The 14,838-nt window shown below is 43.3% G+C and overlaps 1 protein-coding gene across 3 annotated transcripts in view; it reads left to right on the top strand.

Annotated features, from left to right (window-relative positions):
• OPHN1 (oligophrenin 1) overlaps positions 1-14,838 on the top strand; it is a 151,628-nt gene that overhangs the window by 112,743 nt on the left and 24,047 nt on the right. For all 3 annotated transcript variants that reach the window (XR_005559410.1, XM_039365374.1, XM_039365375.1), the window contains exon 18: positions 5,472-5,631. Coding sequence is in view for 2 of the 3 variants with exons in the window: in XM_039365374.1 (XP_039221308.1) it covers positions 5,472-5,631 (160 nt within the window). In the remaining variant the exon portion in view is untranslated. The remainder of the gene's footprint in view (positions 1-5,471; positions 5,632-14,838) is intronic.

The raw sequence follows: 14,838 nt of genomic DNA, 5'->3' as shown, positions 1-14,838 counted from the left end.
GTCCTTGCATATCCAAGATATGCAGTATGGTTTAACCATGATTCTTTAAAACAGAATAACAGAAATAGAAGGAACCTTGGAGGACTTCTAGTCCAACCCCCTACCCAAACAGGACACTCTGTATCATTCCAGACAAGTGGCTGTCCAGTCTCTTCTTGAGTCTCCAGTGATGGAGCACCCACAACTTTTGAAGGCGAACTGTTCTACTGCTTAACTGTTCTCACTATCAGGAAATTTCTCTTTAGTTCTAGGTTGCTTCTGTCCTTGATTAGTTTCCATCCATTGTTTCTTGTTTTGCCTTTTGGTACTTTGGAGAATAGGGTGATCCCCTCAATTTTGTGGCAGCTCCTCAAATATTGGAAGGTGGTTATCATGTCATCCTTCATCCCTCTTTTCACTAGACTAGACATATCCAATTCGTGCAACTGTTCTGCATATGTTTTAGCCTCCAGCCCCCTAATTATTCTTTTTGCTCTTCTCTGGACTCTTTCCAGAGTTTCAACATCTTTTTTTATATTGTGGTGACCAAAATTGGATGCAGTATTCCAGGTGTAGTCTTACTAAGGCTTTTTAAAGCGGTACTAACACTTCACCTGATCTTGATTCTATCCCTCTGTTAATGCAGCCTAGGACTGCATTGACTTTTTTGGTAGTTGCAGCACATGGTAGGCTCATATTTAAGTGATTGTCCACTAGGACTCCTAAGATCCCCCTCACAGTTACTGCTATTGAGCCAAGTTTCATCTAAACTGTGCCTGTACATTTGGTGTTGACTATTCCTATCAGGTTAGTGTTGTCTGAAAATTTGATGAATTCCCTATCTATCCCTTCATCTAAATTGTTTATGAAAATATTGAAGAGTCCAGGGTCTAAAACAGAACCTTTGGGGTGTCTTACTCCTTCCTTCCTTCCTTCCTTCCTTCCTTCCTTCCTTCCTTCCTTCCTTCCTTCCTTCCTTCCTTCCTTCCTTCCTTCCTTCCTTCCTTCCTTCTAGATGTAGTTCCATTAATGACTACATGTTGAGTGCATTTTGTTAGCTAGTTACAAATCCATCTGGTGATGATGTTGTCTATCCCACATTTTTCTAACTTACCAAGAAGTAGGTTGTGATCTGCTTTGTCAAACGCCTTTGTTGTTGTTAGTTGCAAAGTCAGTCTGACCCATCGCAACCTCATGGACAATGCTCCTCCAGGCCCTCCACCATCTTCTGGAGCTCATGCAGGCTCACGCCTATTGCTTCAGTAATTCCATCCAGCCACCTCACTCTCTGTCGTCCCTTTCTTCTATTGCCCTCAATCTTTCCCAGCATTAGGCCCTTCTCCAGTGAGTCCTTCCTTCTCATTAGGTGGCCAAAGTACTTGAGTTTCAACTTCAGGATCTGGCCTTCTAAAGAGCAGTCGGGGTTGATCTCTTCTAGGACTGACCGGTTTGAACGCCTTGCAGTCCAAGGGACTCGCAGGAGTCTTCTCCAGCACCATAGTTCAAAGGCCTCAATTCTTTGGCGCTCAGCCTTTCTTATGGTCCAACTTTCACAGCCATACATTGCAACTGGGAAAACCATGGCCTGGACTATACGCACTTTTGTTGGCAGGGTGATGTCTCTGCTTTTTAGTATGCTGTCTAGATTTGCCATAGCTTTCCTCCCCAGGAGCAAGCGTCTTTTAATTTCTTGGCTGCAGTCCCCATCTGAGGTGATCTTGGAGCCCAGAAAAATAAAATCTGTCACTACCTCCATTTCTTCCCCATCTATTTGCCAGGAATTGAGAGGGCCGGATGCCATGATTTTGGTTTTCTTAATGTTGAGTTTCAAGCCAACTTTTGCACTCTCCTTCTTCACCCGCATCAAGAGGCTCTTTAGTTCCTCTTCACTTTCTGCCATTAGAGTGGTATCATCTGCATATCTTAGGTTGTTGATATTTCTCCCGGCAATCTTAATTCCAGCTTTTGTTTCATCTAGCCCTGCCTTTCTCATGATGTGCTCTGCATATAAGTTAAATAGGCAGGGCGACAGAATACAGCCTTGCCAGACTCCTTTCCCAATTTAGAACCAATCAGTGGTTCCGTGTTCAGTTCTCAATGTTGCTTCAATGAGTCACGTGCCTTACTGAAATTCAAATATACTATGTCCACGGCATTTTCTGGTCCATTATTTTTTTGCTGGTCCACTTTGTCAAAGAATGAAACAAAATTTATTTGTCATGATCTGTTTTTGAGAAACACATGTTGGCTTCTGGTTATTAGTTTGCTCGCAGGTCTATTGTTTGATTATCTGTTCCAGGATCTTTCCAAGTATTGATGTTAGGCTGATTGGTTAGTAATTTCCTGGATCTGTTTTTTTTTTTTCCCCTCTCTCTTCTTTGAAGATGGAACCAATCTTTTGAAGAAGGAATCACAGTTGGCTTGGTTCTCTCATAACATTAAGTAGTAAATCATGGTTAGGATTTACATGGTCTGACTCCTTGCATTTGGCTCAGCCAAAACCCAGCAAATTACATGCAAACCTAGCTATTTTCCAACTGCCCATAGGACAGCTTTAGAAGACGTCTTCTGGAAAACAAAATTGCCAATCCATTTAGCCAAGATTTCTTTCAGGGGTTTCTTTTCCAACCTAGTTTCTTTTGGCTCTCCCTGTATGTGTCTTTTCTGCTGAATTCAGGAAGGGAAGTCCAGCCCTTGTCTCTAACCCTCTGGGGTTCTGTGATTGCTCAGCAATTAGTGGCGCTGGTTTCTTCAGTGCAAGCTAGTCTTGGAGCCTGTGCAGGATTTCCATTTGGCACTCCTTCCTAACGCCGCCTGTTTCTCCCCTCTTGGGAAATGGTGCTGATCTTCTGTTGTGCCCTGTGGCTGTGCTTTGCATCGTGTGGCTTTCTTGCTTTCATCAAGGTGGGGAGTAATGTGAGATTGAAGGCTCACATGGGCAAAAGGAATTATTCAGAAGCTGTGACTTTATGCCACGCCTGATCCCAGCCTACCTGGGATAAACATCTGCAACAGATGAGGTTGTTGTAATTCTAGAAAACCCTAGATCCAACTAAATGGCTTATTCAAAATAGAACCAGCTAATATTTGGGTGGGAGACTACCAGGAAACTGTGTGAGTTGGATGAGAAATCAGAAGAAGCACTCCAGAAGAAGCAGGGACAAAGCGCTTCCGTATTCTTGCTATGGGAACTGATGCGTAAGCAGAGAAGGGGTCTTAGAAGCAACCCACTCCAGCACCACCGGATGGACTGCCGTCTGAGCAAGCAAGAAGGTAGGGCAAAATGGTAAACGGCAACACAGCTGCTATCACTCTCTGGAGAGGAGGCGATGGAATTACCACCCTCTTCCAATGCTAGAGAGTAGAGAGTAGAGCTGAGGCGCTGTGTAAGACTTGCACCTCCATATGAACCACACTGGGGCTGTCTTATTAAAAGGGAGCTGCCAGCACCGGCTCTATGTTGGCAGCAGGAACTCATTAACCCCCACTGCACTTGCCTTGACTTGTGAACTTCGCAACTCTGACTTTGAACCTGGACTGGCTGATGAATCTGCTCTGAGCTTCAACCCTCAGATTCCACCTGAGTTCTCGCCTGCATGCGTCAGGCTGGCCCCAGTCTGATCCCTTAGGGAAGTCTTAACTCTCAGCTCCATTTGATTGAAGTGAAAAGGCACTTTTACTAAGAGATGCTGACTGCAGTAAAGCCAAGCTGAATCTAAAGTTCCTGCATGCCAATACAGGACTAAACACCTGGTTTCCCCTAGCCCTCCCACTGTGATCCGTCTGTGCACAGCCAATCCAGCACCGCCAAAATGTTATGGGAAATGCTGGTGAAATTCCACTCTCGGGGCAAGCGGCCTTGAAGGATGCCAGGGTGCCAGCGCAAACCGGATTCCAATTGCCTCTGTTCTTCCTCAACTGTCAGTTCCACCTCCCAATAGCCCCCCATAAAGGTATACAGCAAATTGCCCATTTGTCCCCCTCTCCCCATTGATGAGAGAATGCTGGCAAAGTGCCGAGCCAAATGGGGGGGGGGGATCTGACCTCAGGCTGCTTTGATTGGAAACTGTTGTAAACCAAACTTGCTAACATTTGGGGGGTAAACATGTCTCTAGACTTCAAGTGTGAGTGCCTGCAAGCCTCATTTACTAAAGAGAACAAAATAGTTGTTTGTTTATTCGTATGTGCTTGGCTTGGCGCCAGGCAGAAATGACCCAGATGTGTCTTTGTAGCCAGCTTGGATCTATCACATGAGATAACAAACTTTGTTAAAATATGCCCCGTTTCTCAAATTCAGGAGAATTTCATCTTTAGCTTGATTTAATGTGTTCCCCACAGCTGTCCTGGAAGGGAAATACAGAAAAACCCCACATGAAACCCGATGCTGCCCTTGTGATATGGGTGCCATAGAAACCACAGCCCGTGTTCTTCTCTACTGCCAGTACTACAGGGACATTCTCCCCCAGTTGATTCTCCCTCTTTTATTTAAATCTCCGGGGCATTCTACGCTGTTAAATAACCAAGAAAAAATATTTGTTTAAAAGCAGCAAAAAGTTTGCTATATTATGTGTAAACTTCGCCCACAAATCATTGTCAATAGTTCTTGTTGCTCAGGGATAGTTTTGTGTTGTTCATTGTATGGATTGTATTTTTATTGGCCAACAATTGAAATAAAGTTCTTTGTCTGTCTGCCCTGATTCTCTTTCTAGCTTTATTTGCAAAGCATTTTGTAAATAGCCTTGTTTCAGAAAGAAGTCATGTTTTGAATTTAAGGGGACCAGAAAGACCACAGAAGGGGAAAGGATGGGTGCTCCCCTCTCAAGGTCTTCTTGATGCTCAATTTGCTCACTGCCATTTTACTTCCTTTTTTTGCATGCACACACTCATGCACATACGCAGACAGAAATGTGGCTACTTTTCTCCAATAAGAGGGAACGTTTTCTGTCCCAGATCAGTGGAGCCTTAATGACATAAATCGTTCAAAATATTTGTGTGTTTATACATGACCAGATTGTGACTCTGCTGAAAGAGTGAGTTGGGACCCTCAGTGGACCCCCTCCCAGGCACGACAAGGGTGCTTTTGCTCTGAGTAAACATTTGTGCTTACCGTTGGCTTCAGCTGCAGTAGAAAATGTTTCCTGTTTGCATACACTTATATGGAAGAAATTAAAATGGCTGAATTCATTTCCCCTGGACAAAATTGAGTGGTGGTCTAAGATCCAGCCAGGCCCTGCTGACTCGGGAGGTGTTTGTTCTCTCCTGGGCCCACCAAGCCAGCTGTACCAGCTCTGGCTCCGTCCTCTGTCAGCTGGCCAGGGCAGCTGGGTGACCCGGCCTCTGGCATTTCCTTGGTCCTGACTTTCCTTCGTCTTTTATTTGTAGGGGGCAGTTCCAGGCCCTCCTTCAAGGCCCATGGAGTTCCCCATCTGCCTGCTCTCTGTCTCTTGTGCCCTTCCCTTTGCTGAACCGCCCTTTGTTTTTTCTTCTGACAGCGTGTGTGAGCACAGCCGGGAGAATCTCATGTCCCCCTCCAACATGGGGGTGATCTTTGGCCCTACCCTCATGCGTGCACAAGAGGACACGGTTGCAGCAATGATGAATATTAAGTTCCAGAACATCGTGGTGGAGATTCTCATCGAGCACTTTAACAAGGTACACAGGAGCTCCTGGCTGGCCTTTCCCAGACGGCTTTTCGGTGATGCTTGCAGGGCCTCCCCAAAACATAAACAGAATTAGGAAAAGGCAAATAAACCACGGGAAATGTGACTGAGCTAGCAGAGACGGTTCCAGAGTCAGAGGGGAGCCAGCTGCATTTGGGGAAGGGAGAGGTGGCCAGCAGACCCAACTGGAAAGATAGTTGGGTGAAGACCAGGAGGCTGGAGGCAGGGCTTGGTTCATGGAGAAGCTGGGCCACTCCTTTTGGGCAAGCAGGGTCAGCCTTGCCAGAACACCTGTAGGATGCATCGAGAAGCTGTCTAAAAAATAGATTTCTTTCAAAAGGAAAGACCAGGGTGATTTTGGCCTTTCTTATATTTCTATTTTATGCAAGAGTAGTTGCAGGTTGCCTTGCAGGTGTTTCCGGTGCACTTGGCGAATGCAGCTGCCACTGGGAGTGCTGGGAATGCAGCCATGGAGCCAGGCCTTTGCTCTGGCTGAGCCAGCGGAATTCGATCCACTTGGGGACTCCTCTGCAAGCAGTGATGGGGGGGGGGGATTTTCAAAATGGCATTCAAATATGACCATACCTGATTTGTAGTGTGTGTGTTTTCAGCCCATCAATCCCCCTTTTAAACTGGTTTTAATCAATTTCCAACTGAAAACTGCTGGAATGCAGTTTATTTTTAGCACCTCAACAGGGTGCTCTCAGGAGACTTTCTGGGGTAGGTGGGCAAGCCCCCCCAGGATCCCCCACCTTGTTTGGAGGCTTCAGGCTTGGATCAGGGAGCAGAAGCCTTTTTCTTGCCCATAACTTCTCTGGGTGTTTCCTTGCTTTTACAATTAAAACCATGGAACAATATTCTCCTATTCAGAACCAGGCTGACTTACAATTTGATGAAACCTTTATTTTGTCTTAGTTAAATTGCATAGTTTTAGGTGATATTTTATTACTACTAGAAAGCATAATATGATAAGACTGTAGGGTTTAATAGATAATTATGACAATTATCTACATAATCGTTACGTTGTTTTAATTTTTTAACCATAAAAAAGTCTGGCAATTATGGTATAAAACAGCAGCTCTCAACCTTTGTGTGACGGCAACCTCCGTCACACGGATGGTGCGGCGCGCATGCGTGGCACCGCCCCCATGCGCGGCGCGCATGTGTGGCACCACCCCCTGAGGGGGAAAAATGGCGGATCGCGTTGTTTGGCGACCCCTGTAAAATGGTCGTTTGACCCCAAATGGGGTCGCGACCCATAGGTTGAGAACCGCTGGTATAAAACATCTTTTTTTTTCAAATGAAGAGATTTCCTGATTTGCTTATAAGAGAATATAATATAATATTACGAGTCTGAGTTTTCCAAAGATTAATTGACTGAATGCCCATGCAATGACTGTGAAAGCAAAACCAACGTTTACCCAGATGGACATGCGGGACATGTGAGCTACTTTAATTCACATTTCTTGAAACAGTGGCTTCTGCTCCCTAAATCCCCATGCCAGGCCAAGGTCATAGTTGCTTTAATATGATCCTAATGAGACTGGCTAATGAAACTATTTCCTTCCATGATTTCAGCTTCAAATCATTCTCTTCTCCCTTCTCTTGGGAACTTTCAACAATATGTCCAGAGATTTAAGAAGGTTAGCCACAGTTTTGTTCCCATTTGATTGGCTCTAACAAAGGACCTCCCCAAGCATATGGATATTTTCTTACAGATCAGCACATCTATTCTGTTTCACTTCTGGTTCTTCATTTAAAAGTGTCTGTTGCTATCAAAAACAGGATTATTTCTAATTCAAAACTAGTCATTTATTTGAGATGTTTGTACTTCTGAAAATATGAAACAAGGAGGAGACCAGCAGCTGGTCTGCTGAGACGGCCAGTTGCAATCTTGGCTTTATAGCTGCACCTGGAAGTTGTTGATGGGATGCAAGGACCATCAACAGAGTTCAAGGCCTAGCTGCCTTTCAGTTAAGCAAGGGTGACCCAATTTTCCACTGAAATAAAGTAACTCCGAAACAGCTACAATAGCTGAACGCTTTGTTTTCAGATAAGAGGTCCAAGCTTTGGCTTCAGAAAGGTTTTCCATGATTTCTCTGTGTCTAAAGTTTCACAGGAGATTCGAGCCAGCAGAGGGAGAAGAAAATTGTCTGCTGCTCACTGATCTCCAGAGTGAAGTCTTTTAATTAAAAAAGAAACTGTGTCTTTTTGGCCTTCAATTTCTGCTATGATAAGGTTAAGCTAGTAACATTTTATTAGGCTGGGTGATTGTTAAATGTAGTTCTGAAGTTGATGTTTCAGTCTGCACATAAGCAAACATTCCAAATGAATTTTTAAGCAGGTATATAATTTGTGTGTGAATTATGAAGACTCAGAGGACAGAGGAAAATGTTCACTGGTATGGATAATTATTGCTCTGGCAGATTTAAACATGTACGCTAAAATTAAAATTAAAAAGCTAATCCCACAGGAAACAGTATGTGGTGTTACACAGTCCTTGCCCTGGAAAGTGGAGATTAGATCAATATCACCTCTCTTATGAATCATATAAATATAATTTTTAATATAAATATGACTTTGTGGTGCAAATTCAAAGTGTCTTTTGTCTGGGGGTGGGGTCACTTGAACGATTGCCCCCTTGTCAGTCTGGATTTCAAGCTGGAAAAGTCTTTGTGATCTTGGTCGTTTGGATTCACATTGGTATCCAGGGAAGCACATTCTTTGTAAGAAATACATTAGAATTCTGTCTATGGATTGCATGAATTTTGCTCCAAGAAACGGGGAATATTTTGGTTTGATAAATGGCACTATTTCTTGCACATCCTGTTGATCTCCATTTTTCTACATAATATTGTATTTTTTGAGCCCAATTAGCATGAAATCTATCCACGTATACATGCACAGATTTAGAGACTGTTACATTTATCAGTACTGCAGTATTTAAAGATTTGGGCTGAAGGGGATCTGAAATAACAGTAACAGAAATATGTGGCATTGTTTCAAATGTTGATTCAGAGGTTATGCAAGTCCATCTCAATCTGTGTTGCTACCTCATTCTTTAAGAAATTAAGGGGTTGGTGCATTTCCCTCTTCCCAATGTGTGTTAGGGTTCGGTCATTTAAATCACAGCTCGCTATTATTTCTGAATCAGATAACTGTGATAAAATATTATTATCCCTCTGACACCTCTGATTTGCAAGCTGCACTGGCTTCCAGTTTGTTTCGTAATGTGAGTCAAGGTGCTAATAACCGTCCAAAGCCCTGCCTGGTTTCTGACCTGCTGGGACCAGACCTGGCTCCCTTCCAGGAAGGCATGTCATCTGTTGGGACCCAGGAAGCTCCCCTTCTGCCGCAGTGCCTACCCTCTGGCATGGGGTCCCCCCTGAAACCCAGACAGTTCTCGTCCTGAGGGCATTCCAGAGACCCTAAAGGCCTGCCCGTTCTGCCAGGCCTGGGGCTAGGCTGGATGGGGCTTGCTCACTGAACGCTCAATCTTGGTTGGAAGTTCTCATTAATTGTTCTTCCTTCTTCTCTTCTCTTCTAGTTTGATTTTGTTGGTTGCTGTATTATGCTATTATTATAGTCTGGTGTATTGAGGGGTACTCCAGGTTGTTTGGAATCAAGTGGCAGTGAATCAAATAGCGTGAATACACAATGAATAATGTTCCTATTGGGTGTTATATAAAGAGGAAGGAGAGGCAGGAAGTAAATTGTGTAAAAGAGGGGCTTTCTTCAGCCATCTAATCATTCAATTGCAGTGGCTTTGTAGATATATATATATATAGAGAGAGAGAGATCATTTATAGAGATCATAAAGAAACAAAACTTACAGCCCAGCGACCTACTAGTGAGCTTCGATGTCATATCCCTCTTCACACAAGTGCCTATCAAAGAAGCCTTGACAGCTATCCAAAACAAATATAACCCCCCCAAACACATCTTAGATCTGACCAACCACTGCCTATCCAACACATACTTCATCTATAATGGACAAAAATACAAACAAACAGAAGGAGCACCCATGGGATCACCCCTCTCACCTGTCATTGCAACCTCTACATGGAACACTTTGAAACCCAAGCTCTAGAAAAATCTGATCACAAACCCAAACTCTGGCTCAGATACGTAGACGACACCTTCATAATCTGGCCACATGGGAAAGAAAAACTGGACAACTTCCTCACACACCTCAACAGCCTACACCCCAAAATACAGTTCACCATGGAAACAGAAGCTAACAACCAACTTCCCTTCCTGGATGTCTTAGTCTACAAGAAATCCAATGGCTCCCTAGGACACACCATCTACCAGAAGAAAACACACACAAACCGCTATCTGCACGCTCTCTCACACCACCACCCAGCACAGATCAACTCTGTAGCCAAGACACTCATCTCCAGAACAAAACGCTTAGCTGACGAACAACACCTAAAACCCGAACTACACACTCTCACCAATGTACTAACATCCAATGGATTCCATAGAAATAAGATTACAAACCTAATCCAAAAAGAAACCCCCACTAAAATCCAAGACAAAGAACAAGAAAACGGCAAAGCCATCCTCCCATACATAAAAGGCATCACAGACAGAATCAGTAAGATCCTCCATAAACACAACATCAAAACAGCATTCTGCACAAACAGAAAAATATCCACCATCCTTAGAAACCCCAAAGATAAAATTGAATTAGAAAATCAAGGAGTATACGAAATCCCATGCACCACTTGTCCCACCACATACATCGGACAAACCAACAGAAGAATAAGTGCACGCATTGAAGAACATAAGAACTCAATCAAAAAAGAGGAACCAACATCTTCCCTGGTCCAACACCTTAAAGCTACAGGACATGAAATTGACTTTAAAAATACCAGAACCATTGCCAAAAGTGAACATTTTAATAACAGAATAATCAGAGAAGCCATCGAGATAGAAAAACGCCCACACAGCATGAACAAGCGAGATGATACCTCCCGCCTACCAGCCATTTGGAAACCCGCCCTCATTGACAAACGACTCCCTAACACAAAAAATGATACCAGACCCACACTCACAAAAACCACACAGGATGTCACCACCAAACATCCACGCAAAAAACAAACCCAAAGCCACACTGACTATGAGGCACGACCACAAACCAGAAGCCAGACCACAGCTGCATCATTAGCCACTTTAAACCCCCCCAATCCATACATGAAGCAAACTGACACCCTCCATGAAGAGGAAGCACGACCACGAACGCGAAGCCAAGGAATGGCAGGGCAGCCCAAAATCTTGAATCCCTCTGCAACTCAGACTAACCTGAGCACAACCAAACAGAACACTCCCCCAGCCAATCAGAGCACAGCCAACCCCCCAGCCAATCAGAGCACAGCCAACCCCCCAGCCAATCAGAGCACAGCCAAGCCCCTAACCAATCAGAACACACCTCCACCCAATCAGAACACAGCCAAGCTCCCACCCAATCAGTTCATACCCCCACTGGCAGTTAAAAGGAAGAAACAGCTAAGACCACACATTGCTGCTCGAGGCACGAAGCTGAAAGCACCAGCCTGAAGATGACGAATGGGACTTCGTCGAAACGTCGCCAAGACACTTCCAATTTTACGTGGGAGAAAACCCGAACAACCAAGACCTACATACAATACCCGCGAAAACCTCAGAAAACATATATTATATAGATATATATATATATATATACTATATATATATATATATATATATATATATATATATATATATATATATATATTGTGAGTCAAAAAGTTTGTGATTTCTGGATGGGGGAAGTGCCCAGCTTCTCCTGAGTCCCAGCCTTGGAAAACCATATCACTTATTTGTCCTGGATGCAGCACTCCTGGTGTCAGAAGCCATTCGAGATTTAGCAGCTACTTTGATATACTTGGATTTGATGGCCTGAAAGCAAATGAAATTTGGGTGGTAAGTAATAAAATGCTCTGGCTGCCCAGTAATTCTGAAAGCAAACTTTGTGTTGTTGCCAGATATGGAAGGTATTTTATTTTGGCTGGAGAAACGGGTGAAAGAGCTCACCCCCAAATCTGTGTTGACAGCTTGTACATATCCATTGCAGTCTTGGACAGCAAAGTGGCAGTCAAGAGAGGGCAGGATGGCTACAGTGAGACTTCGCTTAATGGATGGCGTGGGGGCCCGCGTGTCTTTATGATCCAGATGCCTCATCCTTAAAACGGCCCTCAAAAGTGAGAACATATTTGCCATCTGTCATCACTTCTGGATATTCTGGCAGGCCATCCTGATCCATGGAAAAAAGGAGTGGCATTCGTTTGGTCTGGTCTGGTTCCATGGACTGTCACTCGATGGTCTCTTTTTTCAAAAAATGGAGGATGAACTAATTGATTCTCTGTTAAAAGTTGCCTGATGACCACCCTCAGTACCTGAAGAAAAGTTCTTGTCAGCTGCTTCTACTTGGCAACTAGGAAATTTGAGGAAGAACCCTCGCTCTATCCAGCCAGATCATTTCAGAAAAACTACCTGTCATCATGCCTTTATGATTAAAGATAGCTGAATGAAGTAACTGTCTAGAAGTAACCAGCACAGGCCATTTTTCTGTTACTAGAGACCCCTCTTTTTTGTGTCCAAGAGCTTCCCAGAGATCCAAGGGCATCTTGACATGTGAAGAAAAGAAGGAATGAAAGATGCAGGAAGTCCTTGACAGAACTCCACATTTGTTAAGTCACTGAAACACGTAGCAGATTCATTCCTCCAGAAATCTGGGTTTATTGTTTCCATTGGGGATGGTAAAAACAGGACTTTTTTTCTCATGGAACACCCAGAACGGAATTCCGGCACCTTTTTTGTATGGAAGCTTGTAGGGTAGGCAAGGTGGGTTGTATGATGTGTATGAGTTCTGGCACCTTTTTTTTTTTTTTTTAGAAAAAAAGCACTGGATAAAAGTAATAAAATCATAGAATCTTAGCATTGGAAGGGACCTTGAGGTCTTCTAGTCCAACTCCCTGCCCATGGCAGGAAACCTTACATACATCTTCAGCAAATGGTTGTCCAGTCTTTTCTTGAAAACCACCAGCAATGGAGCACCTACAACTCTAGGAGGCATTGGTTAATTGTTCTCACTATCAGAATAACAGAGATGGAGGTCTTCTAGGTTGGCTTTTCCTCTGATAGCTTCCACACACTGCTTCTTGTCCTAACCTCAGGTGCTTTGGAGAATTGAGTCAACCACCATCTCTTTATGGCAACCCTCATGTACTGGAGGACAGCTATCATTTCACTCCCTAATTCTTATTTTTGTTAGGCTAGACATACTAAATTCCTTTAACTTTTCCTTAGTGTATTTTTTTTTGTATTGTAGTGACCAGAATGAGCGCAGTATTCCAAGTGTGGCCTCACTAGTGGGGTATAAAGTGGTACTATAACTTCTTGTGATCTTGATGTTATTTGTATAGTGATGCAGCAGAGGACAGCACTAGCTTTTTTGGCAACTGCTGCACACTGCTGGCTCATACTTAAGTGGTTGTCCACTAGGATTCCAAGATCCCTCTCACAGTTAATACTGTTGAGCCAGGTGAGGCCTATTCTGTACCTGTGGATTTGGTGGTTTTTGACTAAGTTTGTAACCTTACCTTTCTCATTACTGAACTGTATCTTGCTGGATAGGGTCCAATACTCAATCTGTCAAGATCCTTCTGGATCTTGAGCCTATCTTCTAAATGTTGGCTATTTCCCCCAGCTTGATGTCACCTGCAAATTTAATGAGTTCCCCTTCTACCCTCTCATCTAAATCACTTATGAAGATGTTAAGGAATACTTGGGCCTAAGACAGAAACTTGCGCGCTTCCTACCCGTAGATGTTGTTCCCTTGAAGACTACACACTGGGTGTGGTTGGTCAATCAGTTACAAATCCTTCTGATGGTGATGCTGTTTATTCCACATTGTTATTGTATAGAATAAGTGTTCTGTACCAATCAGGGGTAGTTCTGCTGAAAGTCACAAACATATGTATTTAACTAATGTGGCTGGATCACAAATTCTTGCTAACTGTTTTGGAAAAAAATCTTAGTTTGGAGAAATGAAAGCAGAAGTCGTCATATTTCTTTCTGTGAAAGAAGATTTTAAAAATCATCACATCACGTTTACACAATATATTTTTCACTTCTCCAATTTAAATTAGAGCAGAATGTGGTGGAAGTTTTGTCTCTTTTACTGAAAGGTCAGATACCCAAATTGGGGGAAAAAAAATTCCTAGGTACCATTTTATTTGTTTTAAGACAAATTGAAAGTTGGCTGACAAAACTAAGTAATCTGGTATTGCAAAAGTCTTACTAACTTGGAACAAAATTTTAATGTCATTTTAATGCATTTTCCAGAGTATGGCTATTTTTAAATGTATCAACAAACCATCCAACAATACCTTTCTATCCTAGTTTGTGAGGTCACATTTTGAGGGAAATGGCAAACATGGACTGCCACATCCCAGAATCTTCTTCCTCTTCTGCAGAACCAAAAGAAAGTATGGAAATCAACCAAAACTTTTAATGCGTATAATGCCAAACTAGGGGAGCCATGGGGGGGGGGGACCATCAGAGCATCAGAAACCAGGAGCTGGTGAGCTCTAATCCTGCCTTAGGCCCAAAGCCAGCTGGGAGACCTTGGACCAACTACTCTCTCAGCCCTAGCGAGGAGAAGGCAATGGCAAACCACTTCTGGAATCTTGTCAAGAAAACTGCAGGGACTTGTTGCACTTACTTAGAGGAACCAAACTAAAAAGAAAAATGCCACACTAAAGACTCCCCTCAACGTTGTGATTAAAGACACCAGACTGGAAGCAGGCGACCAGGTAATCAAGTCTTGCTTAAGCCCAAAATCTAATGAATGACTCTGGACCAGTCCCTCTCTTTCAGCCCACGGAGGGAGTGGGGGAGGTCTGTACAAAAACTGCTGGGAAAATTGCATGGACTTGTCCAGACAGTTGTCAGAAATCAATACTGACTCAGAAGCAGAAGATGAGGAGAGGGAGGGAGGAAGGAGCAAACTGAGATTTGATGTTCTGCCTGAACATCAAATGTATAAAACAATTTAAATACTGGAAAAAAGTAAACAAAAATATACCAATTACAAATGCTGCTTTCTGCAAATAAAAGTGTTTCTCGAGTGTTTTTTAATGTTCAGCATAACTTCATCAGACGTGATAGATCT

This window comes from Crotalus tigris, unplaced genomic scaffold, assembly GCF_016545835.1.
Source record: "Crotalus tigris isolate CLP2741 ecotype Arizona unplaced genomic scaffold, ASM1654583v1 scf7180000020062.1902635, whole genome shotgun sequence".
Classification (NCBI taxonomy): Eukaryota; Metazoa; Chordata; class Lepidosauria; order Squamata; family Viperidae; genus Crotalus; species Crotalus tigris.
This window is presented reverse-complemented; position numbering and strand designations above follow the sequence as displayed.